This window comes from Rhineura floridana, chromosome 10 (assembly GCF_030035675.1).
Source record: "Rhineura floridana isolate rRhiFlo1 chromosome 10, rRhiFlo1.hap2, whole genome shotgun sequence".
NCBI lineage: Eukaryota > Metazoa > Chordata > Lepidosauria > Squamata > Rhineuridae > Rhineura > Rhineura floridana.
This window is the reverse complement of record NC_084489.1, coordinates 25,372,601-25,399,985: the sequence shown is the minus strand read 5'-3', so window position 1 is coordinate 25,399,985 and position 27,385 is coordinate 25,372,601. Positions and strand designations below refer to the sequence as shown.

The 27,385-nt window shown below is 44.6% G+C and overlaps 1 protein-coding gene across 8 annotated transcripts in view; it reads right to left on the bottom strand.

Annotated features, from left to right (window-relative positions):
* The window catches only part of TOPAZ1 (testis and ovary specific TOPAZ 1), a 79,071-nt gene that overhangs the window by 33,504 nt on the left and 18,182 nt on the right, over positions 1-27,385 (bottom strand). For all 8 annotated transcript variants that reach the window (XM_061586338.1, XM_061586340.1, XM_061586341.1 and 5 more), the window contains 3 exons: positions 21,640-21,762; positions 19,680-19,743; positions 10,733-10,884 (listed from right to left, as the gene is read on the bottom strand). In XM_061586338.1, coding sequence (XP_061442322.1) covers positions 10,733-10,884; positions 19,680-19,743; positions 21,640-21,762 — 339 coding nt within the window. The remainder of the gene's footprint in view (positions 1-10,732; positions 10,885-19,679; positions 19,744-21,639; positions 21,763-27,385) is intronic.

The following is a 27,385-nucleotide window of genomic DNA, read 5'->3' as shown; positions in this document are numbered from 1 at the left end:
TGCAAGAAGACAATAAGGGATGCTAAAAAAGAATTTGAGGAGTGCATTGCTAAGAACATAAAAACCAACCAAAAAAAAATTATATAAATACATTCAAAGCAGGAGACCATCTAGGGAGGCAACAGGACCCTTGGATGATAAGGGAGTCAAAGGTGTACTAAAGAACAATAAGGAGATTGCAGAGAAGCTAAATGATTTTTTTGCATCTGTCTTCACAGTGGAAGATATAAGGCAGATCCCTGAACCTGAACTAACATTTGCAGGAGAGGATTCTGAGGAGCTGAGACAAATAGTGGTAATGAGAGAAGTTCTAAGCTTAATAGACAATATAAAAACTGACAAATCACCGGGCCCAGATGGCATCCACCCGAGAGTTCTCAAAGAACTGAAATGTGAAATTGCTGATCTGCTAACTAAAATATGTAACTTGTCCGTCAGGTCCTCCTCCGTGCCTGAGGACTGGAAAGTGGCAAATGTAACGCCAATATTCAAAAAGGGATCCAGGGGGGATCCCGGAAATTACAGGCCAGTTAGCTTAACTTCTGTCCCTGGAAAACTGGTAGAAAGTATTATTAAAGCTAGATTAACTAAGCGCATAGAAGAACAAGCCTTGCTGAAGCAGAGCCAGCATGGCTTCTGCAAGGGAAAGTCCTGTCTCAGTAACCTATTAGAATTCTTTGAGAGTGTCAACAAGCATATAGATAGAGGTGATCCAGTGGACATAGCGTACTTAGACTTTCAAAAAGCGTTTGACAAGGTACCTCACCAAAGGCTTCTCAGGAACCCGGGGAGGGTTAATTGTCTTGATTGAAATGCCTCCTGCCCTGTTTTAATATTGTTGTTGCAGCTGTATTGCTTTTATACTGTTTTTATATTGTATTATTGTATTTTATTATATTGTGTTTTAATGATTTTGTACGTCGCCTAGAGTGGCCATTGGCCAGATAGGTGACACAGAAATTAATTTTATTATTATTATTATTATTTATAACAGTCATGGAATAAGAGGAGAGGTCCTCTTGTGGATAAGGAATTGGTTAAGAAGCAGAAAGCAGAGAGTAGGAATAAATGGACAGTTCTCCCAATGGAGGGCTGTAGAAAGTGGAGTCCCTCAAGGATCGGTATTGGGACCTGTACTTTTCAACTTGTTCATTAATGACCTAGAATTAGGAGTGAGCAGTGAAGTGGCCAAGTTTGCTGACGACACTAAATTGTTCAGGGTTGTTAAAACAAAAAGGGATTGCGAAGAGCTCCAAAAAGACCTCCCCAAACTGAGTGAATGGGCAGAAAAATGGCAAATGCAATTCAATATAAACAAGTGTAAAATTATGCATATTGGAGCAAAAATCTTAATTTCACATATACGCTCATGGGGTATGAACTGGCGGTGACTGACCAGGAGAGAGACCTTGGGGTTGTAGTGGACAGCACGATGAAAATGTCGACCCAGTGTGCGGCAGCTGTGAAAAAGGCAAATTCCATGCTAGGGATTAGGAAAGGTATTGAAAATAAAACAGCCGATATCATAATGCCGTTGTATAAATCTATGGTGCGGCCGCATTTGGAATACTGTGTACAGTTCTGGTCACCTCATCTCAAAAAGGATATTATAGAGTTGGAAAAGGTTGAGAAGAGGGCAACCAGAATGATCAAGGGGATGGAGCGACTCCCTTATGAGGAAAGGTTGCAGCATTTGGGGCTTTTTAGTTTAGAGAAAAGGCGGGTCAGAGGAGACATGATAGCAGTGTATAAGATTATGCATGGCATTAAGAAAGTAGATACAGAAAAGTTTTTCTCCCTCTCTCAAAATACTAGAACTCATGGACTATGGAATTTGCTCCCACAAGACACAGTAATGGCCACCAGCTTGGATGGTTTTAAAAGAAGATTAGACAAATTCATGGAGGACAGGGCTATCAATGGCTACTAGCCATGATGGCTGTGCTCTGCCACCCTAGTCAGAGGCAGCATGCTTCTGAAAACCAGTTGCCAGAAGCCTCAGGAGGGGAGAGTGTTCTTGCACTCAGGTCCTGCTTGCGGGCTTCCCCCAGGCACCTGGTTGGCCACTGTGAGAACAGGATGCTGGACTAGATGGGCCGCTGGCCTGATCCAGCAGGCTCTTCTTATGTTCTTATGAAGAACAAATCCTGCCAAACTAATCTTATCTCATTTTTTGACCGAGTAATCTCCCTTGTAGACTGTGGGAATGCTGTGGACATAATTTATTTCAACTTCAGAAAAGCTTTTGACAAAGTGCCCCAAGATATTCTGATTAGCAAGCTAGCTAAATGTGGGCTGGATGGAACAACTATCAGGTGGATCCACAGTTGGCTCCAGAATTGTACTCAAAGAGTGCTTATCAATGGTTCCTTCTCAAACTGGGCGGAAGTAACCAGTGGGGTACCACAGGGTTCAATCCTGGGCCCAGTGCTCTTCAACATTTTTATTAATGACTTGGATGAGGTACAGAGCATGCTTTATCAAATTTGTAGATACAAAATTGGGGGGCATGGCTAATACCTTGGAAGACAGAAACAAAATTCAAAGGCACCTTGATAGGCTGGAGCACTGGGATGAAAACAACAGAATGAAATTTGACAGGGATAAATGCAAAGTTCTACACTTAGGAAAAAGAAACCAAATGCACATTTGTAAGATGGGGGATACTGGCTCAGCAATAAGACATGTGAGAAGGATATTGGAATTGCCGTTGATCACAAGCTGAATATGAGCCAACAGTGTGATGTGGCTGCAAAAAAGGCAAATGCTATTTTAGGCTACATTACCAGAAGTATAGTGTCCAAATCATGTGAAAGTTCCCCTCTATTGCGCACTGGTTAGGCGTCATCTTGAATACTGAATCCAATTCTGGTCTCCACACTTCAAGAAGGATGCAGACAAACTGGAACAGGTTCAGAGGGCAACAAGGATGATCAGGGGACTGGAAACAAAGCTCTATGAGGAGAGACTGAAAGAACTGGGCATGTTTAGCTTGGAGAAGACTCAGGGGAGATATGATAGCACTCTTCAAGTACATAAAAGGTTGTCACATAGAGGAGGGCTGGGATCTCTTTGCGATCGTCCCAGAGTGCAGAACACGGACTAATGGGCTCAAGTTGCAGGAAGCCAGATTTTGACTGGACATCAGGAAAAACTTCCTGACTGTTAAGAGCCATACGACAATAGAATCAACTACCTAGAGAGGTAGTGGGCTCTCCGACACTGGGGGCATTCAAGAGGCAGCTGGACAGCCATCTGTCGGGAATGTTTTGATTTGGATTCCTGCATTGACCAGGGGGTTGGACTTGATGGCCTTATAGGCCCCTTCCAACTCTACTATTCTATGATTCTATGGTTCTATGATTCTTTGAACACTCGAGCATAGGTAATTTTAGACATGATTTATTTATGATCCCTCTTTGGATGGGTAATGTTGGAGTCTAGGCATACAAAAAGAAAAGGACCTAGACCACTGTCAGGTCCCAGTTGGGGGAGTCCTCATTGATGGAGTCCTCATCAGAGGGTGACCAGGAGGTTCCAGCCAGCTCCACGTTTCTGGGGCCCATTGGTAAAGGCTATCAGTGGACTATTTGGCCTCTTCTTTTCTTCCTCAAACCACCCTCCTCCTCCCTCTTGGCCTCACCCCTTTAAAGTAAAACAAAACCTGAACAGAAAAAATGGGGTGACATAAGAATCAGACAGAGAGAAATGCGCCTCAAATAAGGATGTGAACCTAAAGGCTTATCTTGAGACTTTGAGAGGATAGACAAGAGAGTTGATGCCTTGCAATGAGGAGTGTTAGGATATAGACCCATTGTCAATTCATCTTGAAAAAAAGATAAAATTTCTTTAAGAGCCGCTCTCTTCGATGCACAACGTCGTTCCAGGCACCATAATGAAAAAATCTTCCATGTATTCTGGTACAACTTCATGGTGGAAGACCTTGTAGAAGCCAGTCTATCATAGAAATCAGCAAGCCTGCTTTCATGAGTAGTTTCTGATCGATTTCCATACATGAAGGTTCAGCCACACTGGGTCTGGATGGAACAGGCGACCCTGAGATAACAGGTCTGTCCTGAATGAGAGTGGCCATGGAGAAGACTCTACCAGGCATATTATTTCCAAAAACCAAGGCCTGTGTGGCCAGTATGGAGGTATTACTGTTGCTTTCTCCTCCCAAACTTGACGCAGGATCCTGGACAAGAGAGGGATCGGTGGGAACGCATAAAGAGTTTCTCGAGGCCACTGTGTTGTCAAAGCCTCTATCACCCCTGCCCCTGGGTCTGTATAATGGGAGAAAAACCTGCACACCTGATGATTCAGGGATGAAGCAAAGAGATCGGCACAAACTTTTCCGAAGACCCTGCAAATGTCCCTGAATACTTTGGGATGAAACTTCCATTCCCAGTGCTGGGTCCGTTCTCAGCTCAACCAATCTGCCTGATTGTTGTCTTCTTCCTTCGAATGCTCCACTATCAGAAATTCTAGATGACACTCTGCCCAACTCATTAGAAGGGCCAGCTCATTTTGCAGGGGTCGAGATCTTGTTCCCCTTCCCCTGTGCTGATACAAGTGGGCTTTGTCTGTGATGTTGTCGGTCCTGACCAGCACAGAGCCGATATCCCAGCATGGCAAAATGTAGGGCCAGGCGGATTCTACGTAGCTGCAGCAGGTTGATAGGTAGGAGTGACTCTGATGCTGACCAGTTGCCTTGGGCCATTCTGCTGCTGCACAGAGCCCTCCAGCCCCACGGACTAGCATCTGTTGTGACCACAGTTCTCGGCGCATCTCCAAATGGGACCCACTTGTAGATTTGTAGCCTGCATCCACCACTGGAGACACTAATGAATCTGCAATGACACTGAAACTTGAATGTCAAGCTTGGCCGCTATCTATCTCTAGAATGGCAACAAAGACCATTGCATCTGTCAAGAATGGTTTCTTCCCCATGGAGATACCTGAACTGCTGAGATCACAAGCCCCAGGATCTTTGCCAGTTTCATCAGATCCACTGATGAAGACGTTCCAATGGATCTTATTGTCTGTGACATCTTGGATACTCATTCGGGAAAGAGCCACCATTCTGGTGCCTGTATCTGTTATGGTTCCCAGGTGAAGAATACAGCATGAAGGATGAAAATGACTCTTTCCCTGGTTGATAAGAAAACTGTGGTCTCATTTTGATGCATGCCAGAGTGGAATAAAGATCCTCCCATGCATTCTCCAGAGAAGACGAGCGAATTAGAAGATCGTTTTAATCCCTTGTACTCTGAGGTACGCAACCAGGGTGACCATAATCTTGGTGAACACTCAGGGAGCTGATGCCAGACCAAAGGGTATCGCCCTGTACTGGTAGTGCTGACTATTCACTGCAAATCTAAGTAACAATGGGCTTGGAAAGCCAGAACATGCAGGTAAGCTTCCTTGAGATCTATTGATAAGAGGAGAACCCCCTGCCTGAGAACCTCCTTGATGGACATCAGGGTCTCCATTCTGAACCTGCGGTACTTTATGAACTGATTGAGATGTTTTAAATCCAATACCACCTGGAAGGATCTGTCCTTCTTGGCTGCTGTAAAGAAGATTGAACAGATACCCAAAAGGTGCTACCCTGGCGGCACTGGCTTTATTGCTGCAATGTCCAGTAGATGGTGAATAGCCTCCTGAACTCTGGCTCTCTTGACCGGATTTGTTGGAAAAGGAGATGGAATGAACCTGTGAGGAGGTGACACAGTGAGTTCTAGTCTGAGACCCTTTCTTAGCATCTGCAGCACCCATCAGTCTGAAGTGATGTTGCACCATTTGTTTGAAAAATTCTGCAGATGACCACCCACAGGGGGAAGGGCATAGTCAGAATTCATGTTTGTTCCCTCATGTCTGCTGACCGGAGCCAGGCTTCTTGGAGAATTGCTGCTGCTGGCTACGGGGAAGTGAAACACTGTTTGCCCCAGGGGCAAAAGGGTTGAACATCTCTGCCCCAATCTGGCTGCCAAAGGCACGAAAGAACTGGACAGATTGACTGATTGAATACAGGTGATAAGGTTTGTGAAAATTGCACTTGTCCTCCATTTTCAAGGAAGGCATTGCCTTTGTACCCCTGGACTCCACTAAAACCTTATCCAAGGCTGCAGCCCAGAATAACTTGCCTCCTGTATACATCTCTAAAGCCAGGTTAGAGCATGCGGTGGGGTCCGTGTTCCAATGACAAAGCCACAAAGTTCTCCAGGCAAATATACGAGCCACTAAAGCTCTAGCTGAAAACTGGACTGCATCCACTGAAGCATCTGCCATAAAGACCACCCACCACCTGTGAAATTTTCAGTAGAGGTTTTCAAACCCAGGCATGATCCTGCTGAGAATTGTTGAACACCTCCTCCAACCACAGCATAGCAGCTCGTGCGAAGACTGAAGCTGAGTCAGCAGCCCTTATCAATAGGGCGCTGGCGTTGTGCACTCTCTGGAGGCCTAAGTCCAACTTTCATTCCATCACATCCTTGAGCTGCACATCCAAACCTTTAGGATTTAGGGTGTGGCTTACCATACCTTGCACTAGGCATCAATGAGCAGACACATCAATTGGTCCATAAGTGACTGATCCAGCAGACTTTTTGTAAAGGTGTCAAGCATTGCTTTAATAACCTTCGGAAGCAAAAATGAGAGCTTGAGCACTCAAGACGTAGGGTTGGGATCTGGGCACACAGAAACCACTGTGAAGGATGAGGAATCCTGTGAAGGAGCCTCCTCTGCAGTGTTCATGTTGACAGCCTCCATGGCCTTACATAGCAATGGTAAGTAATGTTGTTTTGAAACACCCAATTGGAAGAAACCTCTTCCGACTCAGACACCTCACTCCGCTCTTCTTTATCCAGAACAATTAAACCTGAATCAACTGCCTCTGAACCTTCAGCAGAGGATAGCTGATGAACCCCTCCCCTGGGTACCGCATGAGGGTCTAGTGAGACATGCCTATGAATCCTCCGAAGATGCTGAGGGTGAGTAATCTGGACTTGAGATTTTGGGGCTGAGCTGACTGAGGCAGCTGAGCCCCTTGAAGTCATGCCCCCAAGGGCTGAATAATGATATTAGGATTAGGTGCAGCAGCCAGGAAAGGTTGCAAGGTAGCAGCCAGGTCTTTAGACAGGTCTGCTAACAAAGTATCTTTCAGCTGCATTAGCATGTCTGAAGTTAGATGCAGCTGCACAGGAGGGGAATGAGACTGCAGATTCTCTGAGGAAGTGCTGAGCCCTCCCCATTGAGAGGGATGCTTGAGAGGACACTGGGAGATGGCTAAACCACACAGTAGCTGAGTCCCCAAAAGGTATCAGGAGAAGATCTAGTAGAGAAGATAGTTGCTAAATCCCTTCTGTGTTGGTCTCCTTCATCCCCTGATAATTGCTCCATCCCTTACAGCCCTACTCGAATCGCCCTCAGAGGCAAGCTGCTGTGCAGGGTTTCCTGCCAAAACGGTTTCTCCCCCTTCTCTTGCTCTGCACCTTCCCTGTTGAATGGGCTGGTGCTGGGTCTAATATCCAGCTCCCTGCAGTCTCCGAGACCCACTGTAGTGAACAGCTGAAGAACTAACATGAGAGCTGCTGCTGACCTTGCTGGGGAATCCCTTCCTATGACGCATGAGACTGGCAAAGCACCCTCTGGACTGTTGGATGAGGGGTTGGCAGAAGCTGTATGAGTTCCCACTGTGCTTGTGGAAGCACCTTGGGAGGTGTGAAGCTGCGGTAATGGTGGCAGTGGCCGGCCTTCCTTACTGGCATGGCCAACTTTTCCTTAGATTTCCCCATAGCCAAGCAGGAGATCATGCTGCAGCACGTCTAGCCGGCTAGCAGAGTGGCGGACAGGCTAAGGGCTTCCTCTGCCAGTCTGTCGGCTGTGCTGCATTGCCGGCTCTCCAGAAATTGTGGAGGAGAGGACGAAGTATAGAAGGGGAAACTGGCGGGCGCAATAAAATAAGTGGTAACTACCTTTTATGGTTAGTGAGAACAGAAAAAGACAGAATGAACACACACAAATATACAACATAAATCCACAGAATACCAGCCTGAAGGGCAGAATCACAGAAGTGAGCAGAGTGCAAAGAATTTGACCACACAGCGAAAGGAAGAATAGAAAAACTGTTTTCCAGAGGCTAAGGGGAGGCTAGAAGCAGCAACAAAAATCAAACAGTGCTATTCTGCCTCTGACCACAAGGTGGAGCTCAAAACCCACCTGTGATCATCTTACATGTACAGAAGTCTCTTGTCTCCTTAAGAGCCTGGTGAGAACAAGACAACCGCCTTTAATTTTAGCAACCAGAGAGACATGGTGCACATTGTCTTGCCAGTAAGCTCATGCTAAATTAACTTTAAGGGGCAATCTGGATTTGGAGATATACAGGCAGCCTTTTATGTGGAAGAAATGGGTTGATTGTGGGATCTATACTCTAGATCAGCTGATAGGCTTAGAAGGAGAATGTTTGATATTTGCTATATTGTGGTTGAAATATTATCTACCAGTGAATCCTGAATGGCAATATCTTCAATTTACAGTACCTGCTGGTGCCTGTTTATGGGTTGTCTGCTTTGAGTGCTTCAGCAACCTAACTTGTTGGGAGGGAAAACTATTGGATCTTCACAGAAAGCTAAACACATAACTGTTGCTTATAAATGATTAGTGGAGTTGTGTAAAGAAGTAGTTCAGGCACTTAGAGAGAAGTTGAATAGGGAATTAGAATGTGATATACAACCTCAACAATGGAAAACTGTTTTAGAACATATACAGAACATTTCCTTAGACTTAAAATTGATATTGATCCAGCACAAATTAATGTTTTGGGTATACTGGACTTCACAATGTCTTTACAGGATGGTATTTATGTAATGCTGGGCATGCCTCGTTGAGGCATATGATGTGGGCTTGTCCAGCAATTTTGTTTGTTTGGTTTAAGTAGTTGTCTGTAGGAATTTTATACTGATGAAATCCTTGACATTTGCAGATGTTCATGTGCTTCTAAATTATATATATGTAGCATGGATATTAGAGAGCCAGTGTGGTGTAGTGGTTAAGGTGTTGGACTATGACCTGGGAGACCAGGGCTCAAATCCCCACATAGCCATGAAGCTCACTGGGTGACCTTGGGCCAGTCACTGTCTCTATTCATAGGGTCGCTATAAGTTGGAATCGACTTGAAGGTAGTACATTTACATTTTAGCAAGGATATTAACGGCAGAACAACTAAGTGGGTGTTGTGAGTCCTTATGGTTGCTCAGCAATTTATACTTAAAGCCTAGAAGGATAAATACCCACCATATTATGCAATGGCCTGAAGATCTCACTCCCCTTGCTACATTTGAACATATTTCTGACAAATGTCAATTCTGTGCAGATACCTATCAGGATATTTGGATCACTTGTATACATCTGTATGTTTAAATTAAGATATATTCTCAGTGAGCTCCTGGGTTTTTCCCTCCTTCACTTTTCACCTCCCTCCCCCATTTTTAAAAAAAACTTGTTATAAACATACACTTTAAAAAGAAAAATAAATAAATGTGAACCTTTAAGGTGCCAGCAGCTTCTTTTGTTACATCCAACACAGATATACTTCTGAAATTCAGCTTAAATTTCTTTCAGTGAATTATTTTTATATTAGGTTATATGCAAAGTTATATGCTAAAGTTACTTAATTCCAGTGATTTCAATGAGTTTGCTCTGAGTATGGCTAACAATGCAATCTAATACATCTCTACTTTGAAGTAAGCTCCATTGGGTTCAATGGGACTTACTCCCAGATAAGTATGTACTGGACATCACCCATTATAAACACGTTAAGAGCTGAAAGACAATCAGTTGATTGGCTAACAATAGATGCACAACCAATTAAAAAGCTTTACTTTTGTCTGATTTTTTTTGTAAAAAAGTCTATTCAATTTTACATAAATCAGAGGAATGAGCACACCAAATCTAAATTTTTGGTTGCACCCATTAACATCTTTGGCTCTTGTCCTTTTTTTAAAAACTGTCTTTATTATTTCCAAATTTATAGCTCAGAACCAAACCCAAGTAAACAAAACGGAGGACTTGTTAAGATAAACACAACACATAGCAAGTCATTATAGCATGAGTCAGAGCTTTTAAGCTACAACTGTATACCTATTTAGGATGCAATTAAACTCATATTTACTCTGGGCTGAGGGGAGTTGGATGTAGCAGACCCCTGGCTGAGCCAGCAGGGTCCTGGCTCCACTGTGGTCTGCCAGCAGAAGCCTCTTACCCTGACTCAGCTGCAGTGGAACTGGCTCAGCTGGAGGTTTGCTGAGGAAGCTCAGACCAGTGGAAGCCCCCCCCCCAAAAAGCGTGTCAGAGCCCGGGGGGGGGGAGGGACTTATGTGACATCCAACTCCTCTTCAGAGCACTCCTGCGGGTCCTAACCCAGGACAACGCTACACCGAGGAATAGAATAGACAAAGCTACACCGAGGAAAAGGTCGGTCAAAAAAAAAAATCCATTATAATGGGGAGCGCTTACTCGATGGTAAGGGTATTTAAGAGTGCCACCCTTTTATTTTCCACTCATGCACGCAGCTGTCGGCTGAGCCGATGCTCTGCTGACCTGCCAGGTCCTCCTTCACCAGCTCTCCTTCCGCCGGCTTCCCCTAAATTGGATTGCTCTATTACTCACTGGGACTTACTTCTGAGTAGACATGTAGAGATCACGCTGTTAAAGATACCAGGTCACTTACCAGTATTTTAATCCTTATGCTACTGTGGAATACATGAAATAATTCTGTCAACAAATAGGACTGGAGCAAAGATGTCAGCAGGTCATTTAGCATTTGTGAATCCAAGCATGTCCTAAGAGTACCTTTTTTGTAGTAATCTGTAAATATTTGGGCTAAAGAAAATGAGAAACAAGTGTGAAATTATTAATGTTAAATAACATACTAGTAAAACATGAATTAACACAAATAATAGATTTCAAAAGGCAATAAATGTGTAAAAATGAAGCATCGAGATTCTATTTTACTGGGCATTTTACAGATGTTTTTATGAGGATATGAAAAGCTGCTTTATTCCTTATCAGAATTATTTCATGACAAATTGGAAGAAAACACTTTTATCAAATTATTATTTTTGTTTTGCTTTACAATCTGAAAATGCTCGTATCCCTAGTTAGACCCAAGTAAGGCAGCGCACGAACTTATTGTTTGTAGCACAAAAATGTAGTTTTCTCAATACAGAATGGACCACTGGTCTCATCTGAAAGGTGGTTTTCCCAGGTATCATGCCATCAAGAGAGTATTAGCACCTCCTAGTGTCCAAAGGCAGGAATGCATGCGAGTCAAGACTTTTGGTGCTCCTTCAGGTGAGACTCAGTCCATTCCGGACGACTTGCATTCAGGATCCGTAGAAACTCGGAAGAAACATTAGTTAGAAGGAGCACAACATGAATAAACATGAATATAAGGATATAGCCTGAGCCACAGTGAGAAATGGACCATTGGTCTCACCTGAAGGGTAATTTTCATATGAGGACGGCCATCACTGCGGGATTTGGTTCCACCTATCGTGCGAAGGCAAGAATGTTTTTGAAGTCAAGACTAGGGGCGTCAAGCCCCTCCCACTCTCCAGTTCATTCGCAGCGAGTCTATAGAGAAAAATCTAAAATACAAGAACAGGGCCAACAGGCCTGCTAGCAGGAAAATAACATGCATAACAACATGACTCTAACATAGCGATATAACAGAACTAACAGTCTTGACTTCACTAGTAACTTTAAATAGAATAGCGTAACAGTAAAATATAACATCTTAGTAAAATAGCTATACATCCTCCAACTGGGAGGGTCGTGATGGCCGTCCTCATATGAAAATCACCCTTCAGGTGAGACCAATGGTCCATTTTCCACATGAGGCCGGCCATCACTGCGGGATGTACCAAAGCAGCCCATAATAGGGAGGGACCACCCACATGCTAATCATCATTAAGAACCTGTTGCAACACTCGTCTGCCAAAAGAGGCATCAGGAGAGGCATAACGATCTATTTTATAATGCCTTATAAACGAGTGTGGGGTAGACCAGACAGCAGCCCTGCAAATATCAGCAACAGGAGCATTAGTAGCAAAAGCAGCTGAAGTGGCAGCTGACCTAGTAGAATGAGCTGTTATACTAGCTGGAACTGGCAACTTAAGGGACTCATATGCTAAGGTAATACATGCCCTTAACCAACGGGATAAGGTAGAATTTGATACTTTATGCCCCATAGACCTTGGATGAAAGGATACAAACAGAGACTCCGTTCGTCGAATCTTCTGGGTCCTATACAGGTAGGTCTTGAGAGCCCTCCGAACATCCAACGAATGCCAACCCTTCTCTAGAGGATGAATGGGGTTCGGGCAAAACGAAGGGAGTACAATGTCCTGATTGCAATGGAAAACTGAATTGACCCTGGGACGGAAGGAAGGATCAGTTTTCAGCACAACAGAGTCCTTGTGAAAGACACAGAGATGACAGGCAGAAGACAATGCGCCCAGTTCCGAAACCCGTCTGGCAGAAGTGATGGCGACCAGGAACAAGACCTTAAAGGACAGTAGACGTAAAGGCACAGTCCTCAGGGGTTCAAACGGAGGGCGTTGTAAAGCTTGGAGGACCTTGGACAGATTCCATGAGGGAAAACGGTGAACTACGGCCGGTGAATGTAAAGCAGTGCCTCTGAGGAAGCGTTTAATGAACGGATGTGAGGAAATAGGGGCACCAGTGGAGGACACTGAGAGAATGGACGACAGAGTGGACGCATGTCGACGTAGAGTGTTGGGTCTGAGTCCCATCAGAAAACCGCTATGGAGATATTGCAGCACCTGATGCATAGTGGCCTGGGATGGATCGCAGTGGTGAGACTGGCACCACTTGGAGAAAGCCACCCAAGTATGTTGATAAATACGGGTGGTAGATGGTCGTCTAGATGCTAAGATAATATCAATAACAGCGTCAGAGAGGCCAGCCGACCTCAAATGTCCCCGTTCAAACGCCATGCTGTTAGATTGAGCCAAGTGGGGTCCTGATGCCATACTGGACCCTGGGATAGAAGATCTGGCCTGACTGGAAGAGTCCAAGGATCCATCACCGACATTGCAAGAAGATCTGAGAACCACGGTCGGCGTGGCCAATATGGTGCTATCAGAACCAACTGTGCCCTCTCGCTCCGCACCTTCCGCAAGGTTTTGGCTAACATTGGTATTGGAGGAAAGGCGTACAAAAGACCCTCTGGCCACAGTATTGACAGCGCATCCACTGCTTCCGCTGTTGTGTCCAGGTATCGAGCAAAGTACCTGGGAAGCTGGTAATTGCGACTGGAAGCAAACAGGTCGATTGAAAAGACGCCGAACTGACGCTGGAGACGATGGAAAATGGTCGGATGAAGTTTCCATTCGCCCGGAAAGACCTCTTGTCTGCTGAGCCAGTCTGCTGTCACATTCCAAATCCCTCTGAGATGCTCTGCTTTTAGGGATTGTAGATGTTGTTCTGCCCAGACGAAGATGGTGGAAGCTAGGTCCTGCAGAGGACGGGACCTGGTGCCCCTCTGTCTGTTCAAATGTGATTTTACACATGTGTTGTCCGTTCGAATGAGGACATGGTCCAAAGGGAACAGAGACTGAAAATGAAGTAGAGCTAAGTGGACCGCCTTGAGCTCCAGCCAATTGATGCTCTGAGCCTGCTCTGCTATTGACCAGACCCCCTGAACGTACCGGGAGTTGCAGTGTGCTCCCCAGCCCATGAGACTGGCATCCGTGGTGACAACAGTCCTGCGTAGTTCTCTGAACGGAGTGCCCCTGGAAAGATGTTGGACCCTTGTCCACCAGCGGAATGAAAGGCGTAGTGCGGGGCTCAGAGGAACTGTGCGATGATTGGAGTTGGCAATGTCCTGTTGAAAAGGCAACAAAGCCCACTGAAGGTGGCGAGAGTGGGCTCGAGCCCATGGCACAATATGGATGGTAGAGATGAACATTCCGAGTGCCCTGGCTAGAAGCATGACGTCTGCGGTTGTTTGTTGCATCAAGGAGCCCGTGATGTTTGTGATGGCTGTTATGCGATCTGGAGACAGAAACACCATCGCCTGCAGGATGTCCAACATCGCCCCTAGATGTAGTAGGCATTGGGTCGGTTGAAGATGGCTTTTGTTGAAGTTGACAAGCCAGCCGTGGGCCTGCAAAACATTGAGGGTGAACGTTAAATGACGGTGAGCCAGTTCCTCAGAGCTCGCCCGTATTAAAATATCGTCCAGATATGGGTAGAGATGGACCCCTTGAATCCGGAGGTAAGCCACTAAGGTGAGAAGTACTTTGGTAAACACTCGCGGAGCAGAGGAGAGGCTGAATGGCATCGCTCTATATTGAAAGTGCTGGTGGCCAAAAGCAAACCGAAGGAACTTTCTGTGGGCTATGCAAATGGGGACATGGAGATACGCTTCCTTTAGGTCGATAGAAACCAGGAAGTCTCCTTCTTGCAGGCTTTCAGTAGTGGAGTGGAGGGATTCCATTTTGAACCTGCGGTATGTTACAAAACGGTTGACGAACTTGAGGTCCAATACCGCCCTCCATGACAAATCTCGTTTGGGCACAGCAAATAGGAGGGAGTACACCCCTTCCGACCTCTCTGTTGTAGGGACTGGCTCTATCTATGTCCAAGAGGTGATGTATAGCTGTCTGCATGATGCTGTGCCTGGCCGGCGCCCTGGGACAAGGGGATGGAAGGAATTTGTCTGGTGGGGTCGCCCAAAACTCTATTGCATAGCCAGAACAAAAAAGGTCCCTGATCCAGGCGACCTTAGTCAGACGCAGCCACTGGTCTCCAAACATAAGTAGTCTGCCACCAACAGGAAGTGCATTATTACTGTTTGCATTGGCGAAACCCTCCCCTATATGAGGACGATGAAGTACCTCTGCACCCTTGGTACTGACCTCTGCCCTGGATACGTCGGTTCCAGGTTCCCCTGAAGGAGTTGGAGTCATAGAATCCGAAATCGCGGCCTCGTCCTCCTGGCCGCGTTCCTCGAAAGGGCTGGTTAGTGTGAAAGGAGGGAAATCGCCTAAAAGGTCTATGATTGATGTTCTTGACAGTGGCCAAAACCGGTTTGTGAGCGTCTTTAGGATCAACCAGCACTGCCTTTAGAGCTTCCTCGCCGAAAAGCAAAGATCCGGAGTAAGGAGCCCTAGAAAGATTCACTCTGGCCGTAGAGTCAGCTTGCCAGTGGCGAAGCCAGAGTGTCCGTCGAGCGACTATCTGATCCGTCATGGCTCGTGCCCCCAGTTGAGTGGCATCCAAAGTGGCATCAGCTACAAACGCCGCTGTCTTGCGCAACTTTATGAGAGACCTTCTGAGAGAGACAGGATCAGGGTTAGGGTCCTCTAGAAGCTCATCCAGCCACATCATTGCTGCCCTGGAGAAGATTGAAGCTGATGCGGAGGCTCGCATGGAGAAAGCAGTGGCCTCATGATTTTTGCAGAGAGCGAAGTCTAATCTTCGCTCAGTAGCATCCTTTAATTGGGATTCTCCTGCCCGAGGCAAAAGAGATCGCGACACTAGGCTAGTGATCGGCTCATCTATGCCGGGGACGGCCAGCTTGGTGGTAAAGTCAGGAGCGAGGGAGTAAAGTTTGTCAGCCAGGTTCTTGAAGCGGCGAGTTTGGAATGGATGAGACCATTCTTTGGTGGTCAGTTTAGCGATGGGATCCGGCACCGGGATGTAATGCTCAGTTGGTGCAGGGGATTTGAGAACCCTGGCCCCTTTAATAGCTGGAGCGTTAGCTGTTGAGGGCGCAGTTTGGAGACCAAGGGTGTTGACTACCCTGCGTGCTAGAGGTTGAAAATCTGAGGTATTAAACAAGCGATACGATGTATCCTCCTCATGTTCCGAATAGTCACTCCATTTGTCTCCGTCAGCATGGTAAGCAAAGGTTGACTCCTCCCCATACGAAACGTCATCAAGACATCTGCCTCTAGCTACGTCAAAAGGGTTTGGGGAGCAGGAAGGGTGTGCCTCATGACATACGTGTTGGTCCATAGTGCGTTGAGGTATGGCGGGAACTTGTGGTGGTGACCGCATTTGAGTGAAAAATGACAGCATGCCCTGAAGTTGTGAAAGAAAATCCTGAGCCAGCTGCAGCCCCGTTGAGGCAGATGGTTGTGCCGGAGTAGGTGGCGCAGTGGGCTGAGCCGGAGGATAAGCCCTGGGCGGCAACACGGGAGGAGGCTGGCTAAGTGTTGGCTGAGTAGGAAAGCCAGCAAAGTCCTCCTCGTCAGAAGCAGCAGCGGGGGAATGAAATATATGTTAGCTGTTCCCGGGCTGTTGTGGTGGGGTTCGGAACAGAGGCATAGTGTGGACGCTTGGGTTTGCTGTGGCTGGAAAGATGTTTAGCCTTAGCCAGTGCTTTGGCATGCTTAGTCTTAGTTGCCTTAGATGATTGCTGCTTGGCTGTCTGACATGTCTGGCTGTTCCGCCATCTTATATTTACTATGGGTGCAGTACACGGCCACAGCGGGGGCAGAATGTAGAGACCCGAACAGGCACAGTACACGACCTCAGAGGGGGTAGAATGCACTGGCAGATGGCTAAGTACACGGCCACAGAGGGGGCAGAATGTACGATGGTAACAGCGTCAATATAATGCAGATTAGACTTCAGGTTTGGTACACGGCCACAGAGGGGGCAGAATGTACAGTTCAAGTAAGTTGTTCTTTTGTACAGAGCGCCCTGGTACACGGCCACAGAGGGGGCAGAATGTACAGTTCAAATAAGTTGTTCTTTTGTACAGAAGCAACTGGAGTGGGGAGATCAGACAGCTTGCGCAGTATCAGCCGCCTAGTCCATACAAATAGATTGCACAGGCACAGCCTTGATGGAACAGTGGAGGTACGTTCAATAGCTGCAGGGGGCAAAGTGTTGACAATAGGCAGCAGTAGAGGTCAGGTGAGAGATGAACCCTTGTAGAGCTAACTAGTCCTAACTGAAATTCACATACAAGGAAACCCTCTCAAGGTAAAAAAACCCTTTTAGTTAGTGCAGGAAAGACTAAACAAAAAGGGAGGGAAGAAAAAATGGGACAAACAAAATGGCGTCTGTACAAAGAGCGAGAAGAAAGGGCACTCAAAATGGCAGAGGAAGACAGTAATGGCGGACGCTGAGGAGCGACAGCAAACTGACCCAAGGACTGTCTAGCACAGTCTCAAGGGCGTGTGACAGCCGGGTCTGAAGGGTGCAATCGCGGCTCGTACAAAGGGAGTACCGTAGCCGCTAAAGCAGCCGCCGCCGCCGATTACAGAGGCTTTCGCGGCGAAAAACTGCAGCCACAAGTCCGGGTGGGACAGCCGGAGCTTGGAAACAAGTCAATTTCGGGGGGAAATCACTCAAGCGAGAGCCGCAGCCGCAGGCTCCCGGATGGAATTTTTAAGTACGCTCGCGAGCAAAACGTCGCGGCAGCTCAGGAAGGCAGTGAAAGCAGAACGGCCTCCTAGGGAAAAACGTGAGTCGTGAAGGCACGAAACAACCGGGGGGCAAAGCTGGGAGCTGCAGCCGCAAGCTCCCGCGTAAAAATGGAGATAGCCGCAGCCGCGGTTTCTCTGAGATCCAAGCTAAGAAATAAAAGGCCAGGAAAACGTTCCGGGAAAGGGCGAACCCCCCCCAAGGGAATTCCCCAGGAATTACAAACAAACAGAGATAGACACTAGACAGAGGGAAGGAAATCACTTGGGAACACAGAAACGACAAAACCTTCACACCCTGTCAGACAAATACACAAACTAACACAAATAACTTAGCTATATGCTACGCTATAAGAGATATCAATCTTGTTCGTATGAAGGCAAGAATGAACTGGAGAGTGGGAGGGGCTTGACGCCCCTAGTTTTGACTTCAAAAACATTCTTGCCTTCGCACGATAGGTGGAACCAAATCCCACAGTGATGGCCGGCCTCATATGGAAAAAAAATTTTTTGAACAACAACAGATAAACCCTGAAGGAGCAGGTTCGTAGCTTGGGGGTTCTCCTGGAACCATCTCTGTCACTTGAGGCTCAGGTAGCATGAGTGGCACGGAGTGCCTTCTAGCAACTTCGGTTGGTGGTCCAGCTATGCCCCTATCTGGACAGGGATAACCTGGCTTCAGTTGTCCATGCTCTGGTAACCTCCAAGCTAGATTACTGCAATGTGCTCTACGTGGGGCTGCCTTGAAGATGGTTTGGAAGTTGCAGTTTGTGCAAAATGCAGCGGCCAGATGGGTTAGAGGGACCAGATGGTTTGAACATATAAAACTGATTCTGGCCCAGTTGCACTGGCTGCATGTATGTTTCCGAGCTCGATTAAAGGTGCTGGTTTTAACCTGTAAAGCCTTACACAGCTTAGGACCACAATACCTGATGGAACTCCTCTCCTGACACAAACCCACCTGTACACTACGCTCAACATCAAAGGCCCTCCTCTGGGTGCCTACTCTGAAGGAAGCTGGGAGTCTGGCAACAAGGGAAAGGGCCTTCTCAGTGGTGGCCCCCAAATTATGGAATGATTTTTGTGACGAGGTGCGCCTGGCGCCAACACTTATCTTTTTGGTGCCAAGTCAAGACTTTCCTTTTCTGCCAGGCATTTTAGCATGTGTTTTAAATTGCTTTTTAAAAATGTGTTTTTTAAATTTGTATATTTGTTTTTAATATTTTTAATTGTTGTAAACCGCCCAGAGAGCTTCGGCTATGGGGCGTTATACAAATGCAATAAATAATAGTAATTGGGCTGGTGTGGATATACCACCCCACTGCTGGGACTGCCAATCTCTTTTTTCAAATGGACACACTGAGGAATAATGCAGAATCAATCTGCAATGGGCTTTTATTTTTGGAAAGAAACCAGTTTGTTAAGAAGCGCTTTTCAGGGGCAAAAAATACGCAACAGTTCTAGATTGGGTGTGAGCTAGATAGAAAAAACAAGAATGTAGTCTCCAATGATTGTAGAATAAAATATCTTGTGTACACAGCATTTTAATTAAGTCACTTTAATATCCACTGGTTCATATGATAGCACCTAACACCTCATCAAGGGTGTCTCACTACATATATATTCCAAGAACACCTTATTGCAGGCAGAGTGTTAGGGAAATGCAATTTCCCTGACAACAAGGAAACTCACTACATTGAAGAATGTCATCTGGATCCCCTGCAACAATTCAACTGCATATTATTGTAAAAAGAATATTATGAAAGGACCTTGGTCTCAAATACGTAAGTCTGAATAATAAAACTTCCTGTTTCAGCATTAAAGTACTAGCAAAGTATGGCCCATGAACCAAAGAAGTTCAAGAGATTGCACTACAAGAAAGCTTAGTCAAGATATAATTCCAGTTCTAAGTACTGTTGTAGAACTGTCCTCATATTTAGCTACAAGTGTTTGGGATTGTGATCTAAATATTAGTCTCAATAATTGCAGCAATACCAACATTCATGGCCAGAAGCCTGAGAACTCACCTACTGCCTACTATTTCAGAACTGATGCACTAGGATACATGTTAAGAAACTATGCAATGCTAACAGCCAAATTTCTGTTCCACACAGTTGGACCATTGTAGTCTGTTACACATAAATCACTTAAAAAATATAGTACTGTCAATTCTCAAACACAGTTTGTCTCATAATGGTGATTTTATCATACCTGCACGCTGCAACAAAACCACTTCACCAATATTTATGTATGCCTTAAGTATTTCATTGAAAATCTAGAAAATAAAATAAAACCACAAATCTATTATAAATGTATTATTGCTTTTTACAAATATATTGTAAGTTTCCAAACTGTGATGAAGCCCCAAAGCAAATAATTTAGTTTTTAAATATTATTATTAAATTTAAATCCCAGCCCTCCTCCTAGAAGACAGCCGGTGTGGTGTAGAGTGTTGGACTATGTATCCCCACACAGCCACGAAGCTCACTGGGTGACCTTGGGCCAGTCACTGCCTCTCAGCCTCAGAGGAAGGCAATGCTAAACCACCTCTGAATACCGCTTACCATGAAAACCCTATTCATAGGGTCGCCATAAGTTGGAATTGACTTGAAGGCAGTCCATTTCCCTCCTCGCAGAGGGAGCCCAGGGAGGCAAACAAAAACACTAAAAACATATTTAAAACATCTTAAAAATAAAACATCTTTAAAAACATCTTTACAAAACAAATCTTTAAAACAACTTTAAATAAAACTTACAAAACAATTCCAACACAGATGCAGACTGGGATAAGATCTCTACTTTAAAGGCTTGTTGAAAGAGGAAGGTCTTCAATATGCGCCAAAAAGACAAGAGAAGGTGCCTGTCTAATATTTAAGGGGAGGGAATTCCAAATGATAGGTGCCACTATACTAAAGGTCTGCTTGCTATGTTGTGCAGAATGGACCTCCAGATGAGATGGTATCTGCAGGAGGTACTCACCTACACAGCACAATGATCTAAGCTGACACACTGATCTATGTTTAGTATACCTGAAAAATCAATACATACTAAACTGTGATAAGATTTAAATCTAGACAAGAATGTAAAGCATAAATAACTTCTGAATGGAACTGGAATAATTGTTTTACCATCATAAGAGTCCAGGTGTGCTCCTGGACTCTGCTCTGAACTTGGAGGCCCAGGTCTTGGCCATGGCCAGGAGTGCCTTTGCACATTTAAGACTAGTGCGCCAGCTGCGCCCGTTCCTGGAAATGCCTGATTTGACTATGGTGATGCATGCCTTAGTTACATCCCTTAGTTACATGCCTTAGTTACATCCCATTTAGACTACTGTAACGCGCTCTACGTGGGGCTGCCTTTGAAGACTGTTCAGAAACTTAAACTGGTACAAAGAGCTGCAGCCAGAGTATTAACAGGGGCTGGTTACAGGGAACATACAACTCCCTTGTTACAACAGCTCCACTGGCTGCCAGTTTGTTTCCGGTCACAATTCAAAGTGCTGGTTTTGACCTTTAAAGCCCTATACAGCCCAGGTCCAGGCTATCTGTCAGACCGTATCTCCCTATACGAGCCTGCCCGGGCCCTGAGATCTTCAGGAGAGGCCCTTCTCTCAGTCCCAACACCCTCGCATGTGCGATTGGTCCGGACGCAAGATAGGGCCTTCTCGGTGGCTGCTCCTAAGTTCTGGAACTCCCTTCCTAGGGAGGCACGAATGGCCCCCTCCTTGCCATCCTTCCGTCGGCAAGTAAAGACTTTTTTATTCCGACAGGCTTTTGGGATAGAAGGTGTTTAGGATTGGGCTTTACAAGGCTTGTTTTAATGTTTTATATTATTATCTGTATTATTTTAAATTGTTTTTAGATTTTAAGTGCCTTTTATGGTTTTTAGGTTGTGCATAGTTTAATTGCATTTTAATTGTATGTTTTTCTATGTTTTTAACTACATGTAGTTTTATTTGAAAGCCGCCCTGAGTTCCAGTTTGGAAAAAGGGCGGGGTAAAAATAAAGTTTCAATTCAATTCAATTCAATCATCATCACTGCCCATTTTCTTAGATTCTTTCATTCCCTGAGTCCTGTGACATGTGCACAGAACTCAAAAACTAAAGGCATGTTTTGTCCTTTAACTGGTCAGCTCAAACAAAGTATTTTAGAAGAAACACACTGCTCTTACCTTGTCATTTCCTGGTACAAGAACATGTGAATACCAGCAATTTATTCTCTGACAACCATTCAATGTATTGAAATGCAATCTGCAGTATCCATAGGGTAGTAGATATGCCAATCCTAATGTAGTCTGCAATATAACCAGAGATCAGTCATTTCCCCCCCCCCTTAGAGTTCTCATTTAATTATCTCTGGTACACATATTTAGGAATTAATGTGCATGAAGCAAAATATGGTTCACATAACACTAAGTATCACAGTGTGTTAATCTAACTAAGGTTTGTTTGAATATACAAACCCATCTCAGCAGACTAACCATGGTTTGTTTTCTGCCACCCCAAATATGAAGCCATGGTTATTGGCTTATAAACCATGATTTGTTTTAATTATGGTTTGGCATTATATTTGAACCAGACAGCCTTGCTTAACCATGGTTTGTTACTTTACCTCTCATGCTCACCAACCTACAAAGGCATGAGGCAAGACTAGATGGAAAGCAGACCAAGCTTTGAGGAAACAAGTAATGGCTTTTTTGTCTGAGAGATGACCTGCAGTTTGTTGAACAAACCATGGCTTAGTGTTATGAGTACGCATTGCCACTAGAATGGTGAATATATTGTGTAAGTTTCTTTTTTACTGTAGATACAGAATTTAGAATGTAAAATAGCAAAAAAGAACAGACCAAGGCTGCATATATACTGTACCTTCAAAGTACCACCCAAGAATCCTGGGAACTATAGTTTCTCCCTCACAGAGCTACAATTTCCAGGCAGTTAAGCATGATTCCTCCCACTCCAAAAAGAGCCAGAGTTAACTTGAACCAAAGATAACAGGACCCAAAACATAATCATAAACTGACAATCAAACCCTGGAAGGGAATGCAGTCAGATCACTGCTGCATAACACAGATACCCCTTCCAGTTCACACGATTCTTTGTGTAGGATGGGGACAATGAGCTTTACGGTTATGGCATATGTGTAACCTTAGAAGAAAATGAATCCATCAAACTCAGGAGTTATAATCAATAATGCATGTAAATTGCAGGAATTATGACCAATAATGCAGTTTACATGCAGCAAGAAACCAAAGAAACATAGCCACAGCTCAACTATTTTAACTCAAACTAAAGGGAGCCACAGAGCCTCTCCACTGCAGTTCCCAGCAATGAGCACTTCAAAGCCAAGTCAGGTAGGATGTCTCCATACCACTGTAAAAAAGGAACTTGTTACGGTAAGTCTAATGTTCTATTTTCCTACAGTGGAGGAGGCTATCTTCATATGGAATGTCTGGAAGTAGTACATATCCTAGGGAGAATCCCTTTCAGTGCTGTAACCTAAGGTCAATAACCTACCTGCCGAAGCATTTGCCTTCTGAAAGAACTTTCTGTGGCATTATGGGCGATCCCCAAGAAATAGTTCCTCCCTCTAGAAACTTCCTAGCTTAAGTGCAGTGCTTGCCTGGCTCAGTTATATTTATTTGGGACTTTGGGTACAGTGAGTAAGGAATAAGACAGGTATGTAAAGTTAAATAATAAAGGGAGACTCAACTTAAGTAGGTTCCCATGGAACATGGCTTCCCTGATGTAAAAGAAATAATTTAAATGAACAAGTATAATTTTATAGGCTTATATACATATATTCAATGTATTAGGAAGGGTGCCAAGAAAAACACCCTGCTTTTATTTTGATAATTGTGTTTTATTGGTTGGATTGTTTCTATGTCTGCATTTTTATTTGTCACCTGTTTTGAGCCACTCTGTTTGTGGAGGGGAAAAGCTGGGTACATATATATTTAAACAAACAGAACATCTAGAAAAGCAAACAACTAACAGATAAGACAACAGGAGATGAAAGGCCAAAACACCAAGTTAGGGACATAGATAAGAATATCATGCCACGAGAGCATCTCATGATTGTATGGCTTGAACCACATATCCACCACCCCACTCTGATTACCAGTGGTCAGATTTTATATAATTGCAATGGTAGCTTCTAAGACTAGAAAGAGTGCTACCTATTTGGAAGGCAGGTTTACGAAACTTAAAATCTGACTTGGATAAGGTCTGCACCCATTGGTGGCCAGATCAACCAACTATATATTTGTGAATGCTAATTTATAATGTTAGGGACTTGTACCTTAAGATCATGTATGATCTTATTATTAGTAGTAATATTTACTAATGATATTATTTCTTATAATATTAGTATAATATATTCTGAATCTCTCTTTCTTGTGTCAACTAGGAAATTTCAAAGGTCTCTAGACTGGACCTTGTGCTGGTAACACTTCAGTGGAGGCAGTCTTCAGCTTTTTAGTGCTACACAAAGGAAGATACTGAGGAACATGTAGCTGCCATACAGACATCAACCAGAGGAGCATTAATACTCCAGGCAATAGATATGGCAGCACTTCTCATGGAATTGACTGTACCCCACCCCACCCCAGGTCTCTAACAGTATACAGAGATGCATACTCTAATCCATGTTGATGGTGGCCTTGGGCAAATTTCCCACAATGGATGAGTAAAATGAGAAGTTGCTGGTTGTCTGAAATACATCTCGAATCCCCTTCATTTATCTAGCTGATTCTGTTCTTTCTCCTTCTGATGACTTGGGTGTGGGCAAAAGGAAGGATCAATTCTTGATGAAACATGGAGTTAACCTTAGACAGAAATACCTCTCTAACACCACTGGATCAGGATGGATGATGCTAAGCTCCTTTCTCACTGAAGTAACTCCCAGATCCAATATCCTATGCATAGAAGTGATCACTACTAAAACGTCACCTTCCAAGACAGAATCTTCAAGGACACCAAGATTCCTGCTGGATCAAACCAAAGCCCTATCCAGCACCTGTTTCCCATATCATCCAGATGACCATGGGAAGCCCATATGTAGGTTACAAGGGCAATACCATTCTACTCCATCAACTGGTATTCAAAGGCATGCTGCTTCTGATCCTGGAGGTAACATATAGCCATTGTGACTTTATATTCCTAACCTCCATGAATATATCTAATTCTTTTTAAAGCCATCTAAGTTGGTGGCCATCAATGTGTCCTGTCAGAAAAAAATTCATAGTTTTAATTTTATATTCTGTGAGGTAGTACTTCCTTTTGTCTGTCCTGAATCATCCCCATTCAGCTCCTTCCAATGCCCCCAGGTTCTAGTATTATGACACAGGGAGACCAAAGTCTCTGTCCACTTTGCCTGCAGCATGCATAATTTTATAAGCCTCTATCATGTTTCCCCACTCAACTTTTTTTCTGAGCTAAAAAGTCCCAAATAGAGCCTTTCCTCATAATGAAGTTGTGCCAGACTCCAGATCATTATGGTTATTCTTTTCTGAATATTTTCCAGCTCTGTGATGTCCTTCTTGAGGTGCACTGACCAGAATTGTATACAGTATTCCTAATGTAGTCACACTATAGATTTGTATAAAGACATTATATTGGCAGTTCAATTTACAATCCTTTCCCTAAATATCCCTAGCATGGAATTTGCCTTTTTCACAGCTGCCACACATATAGGTGACATTCACATATAGGTGACACTTGACTACTTTAGATGGTACACATTTACACATATCTAAATTAACTGCTCATGTGACCTGCTTTCCAGCAGGGCATCAAAGAACCAGTTTGGAGCTTGTGAACACTTGGAAAAGCCACTCGATTAAAACTTTGAAACTACAGAAACTTGGGGTGTCAACTGGATAAGGCTGGTCTCTCTTCTTCAGGACTAAGCTAATAAGGTGATCTCATCAGCAATATTCTCCTCACACTCAAGACTTAATACATCTAGTACATGTGTAATGATTACAGTAGGGCCCTGCTTTTGGGCGTTCCGCTAATATGGCGGCGCCAGCAGGGCGATCAGCTGTAGAGCAGGGAGCTCCAGCCAATGTGCTCCAGCTGACAGTGATCAGCTGGAGTGCGCAAGCTTCCCGCACTCCAGCTGATCACTGTCAGCTGGAGCATGGAGGTTAGAGCTCCCCGCACTCCAGCTGATCGCTGTCAGCTGGAGCATGGCAGCTAGAGCTCCCCGCGCTACAGCTGATCACGCGCTACAGCTGATCAGCTGGAATGCAGCAGCTGGAATACAGTAGGGCCCCACTTTCCAGCGGTTTTCGCTTTTTGGGAGGGGCCTGGACCATAACCTGCCGTATGAGTGGGGCCCTACTGTATTTTGTGCAGTGTGTACCACTGACCAGGAGGCACACCCTCCCTTTGTAGCAATTTTTCTTTCTTCTTCATGCCAAGGTAACAATGCAGGAACACTAGGTAGTATCAGTCATTTGTTAAGGTGAAAAAAATCTGAAGTGGTTATTTTTACAAGCATTAGGGTGTGGGAGTCTGGTATCAGATCCTCCATGGGTGCAGCTTATGACAGATGTAAACCTGAGGATTTAGGGAGCTCATTGCAAGGGGTAATGGCTCAGAGCAGATGGCCTCACAAGTTCAGCCACAGCAAAAATTGGTTGGAATTGAAGCCCTGCTTCAACAAGACTACAGGGAAAGCATGTGTTAAATGCAGACTAACACAACTGCAAAGGATGACATCAAGTGTCTGCAGGCCACCAAGTCACAACCCCCAATTAAATGGTCAGTGTTTCTTCTAAATTGGGCAGAACATCATATAGGATCCCTATTGGCAGATAGTGTGTGAGGGGAATTCAGCACTAGAGAAGAGTAGCTCAGTTGTCAGGTTCTACATCAAAGAGAGTGGAAGTTGCATCCACAGGCCTTCAGGGACATCATCACTAGGGTTAAGGTGTCTGGAGATAGGTCTCTGTGTCATTGGTCAACAAGGTGAGCAGGTTCTTTGCCAGGTTCCAGCACAAAAGAATGGAGGAATTAGATGCCCTCACAACTTAAGTGGCCAGGGTGTCTGCTGTATGCCTTTTTGACAGCTGCAGTCCTCACAAGGGCACTATGAAAAAACATAGCAGATAGGGCAGAAATCATTCTGATAGCTCCGAACTAGCCCAGGTGAGTGTGGTTCTCAGACCTGATGCAGATGTGATGTTACAGGGCAGGCTGTGACAACTACCTCTTCAGAAGGACTTGCTGGCCCTGCCTGGTTGCAGGTCTGTGCATGGCATCTGCCATAAAAGGTGCAACAAGAACTTCCTTGATGAGGCCTTTTGCCTGCAGGATGGATCTTCTAGCAAATATGGTGGTGAATGCTGCCCTGATAGCAAGAACTGGTGCTTCTTGACATTTTCTTACACAAGTAAAGTCACTCTTTTCTTACACAAGTTAACTCCCTCTCACTCATCTGGATTCTTGTTAATATTTTGCTCAAACAACTCAAGGGCTTAGCCAACAACAGGGCTTTTCCATGTTTCCTTCAACACTTCCTCAATCAAATCTGGAAACCAAGTCATAGAGTCTAGAGGCTTTGCCTTGGGAAAAAATTTCAGTCATCCTTCAGGATTGTAAATTGGTTAAACCCTTGTCTAACACTCCTTGCCAGTGTAAATTAGCCATTAAAATATACTAGAGTCACATTGTTAGTTATGTATATGATCTTAAGGAGGCTGGGATCTTACTTATGGAAGAACTAAATATTTCTCCAAGCGTGAATAATAAGGGTAAAAATATTTGAGTTACAACTAAACACAATTCATTGCTTTTCTACATTAAATAGTTAACAGTCAGGTTGAATAACCCTCTGTAGCAATACAGGAAGTGGTACAGGATGTTGCAGGGCAAAGGGCAAAAATCACCTTTCCCTGTTTTGTGAGAAGG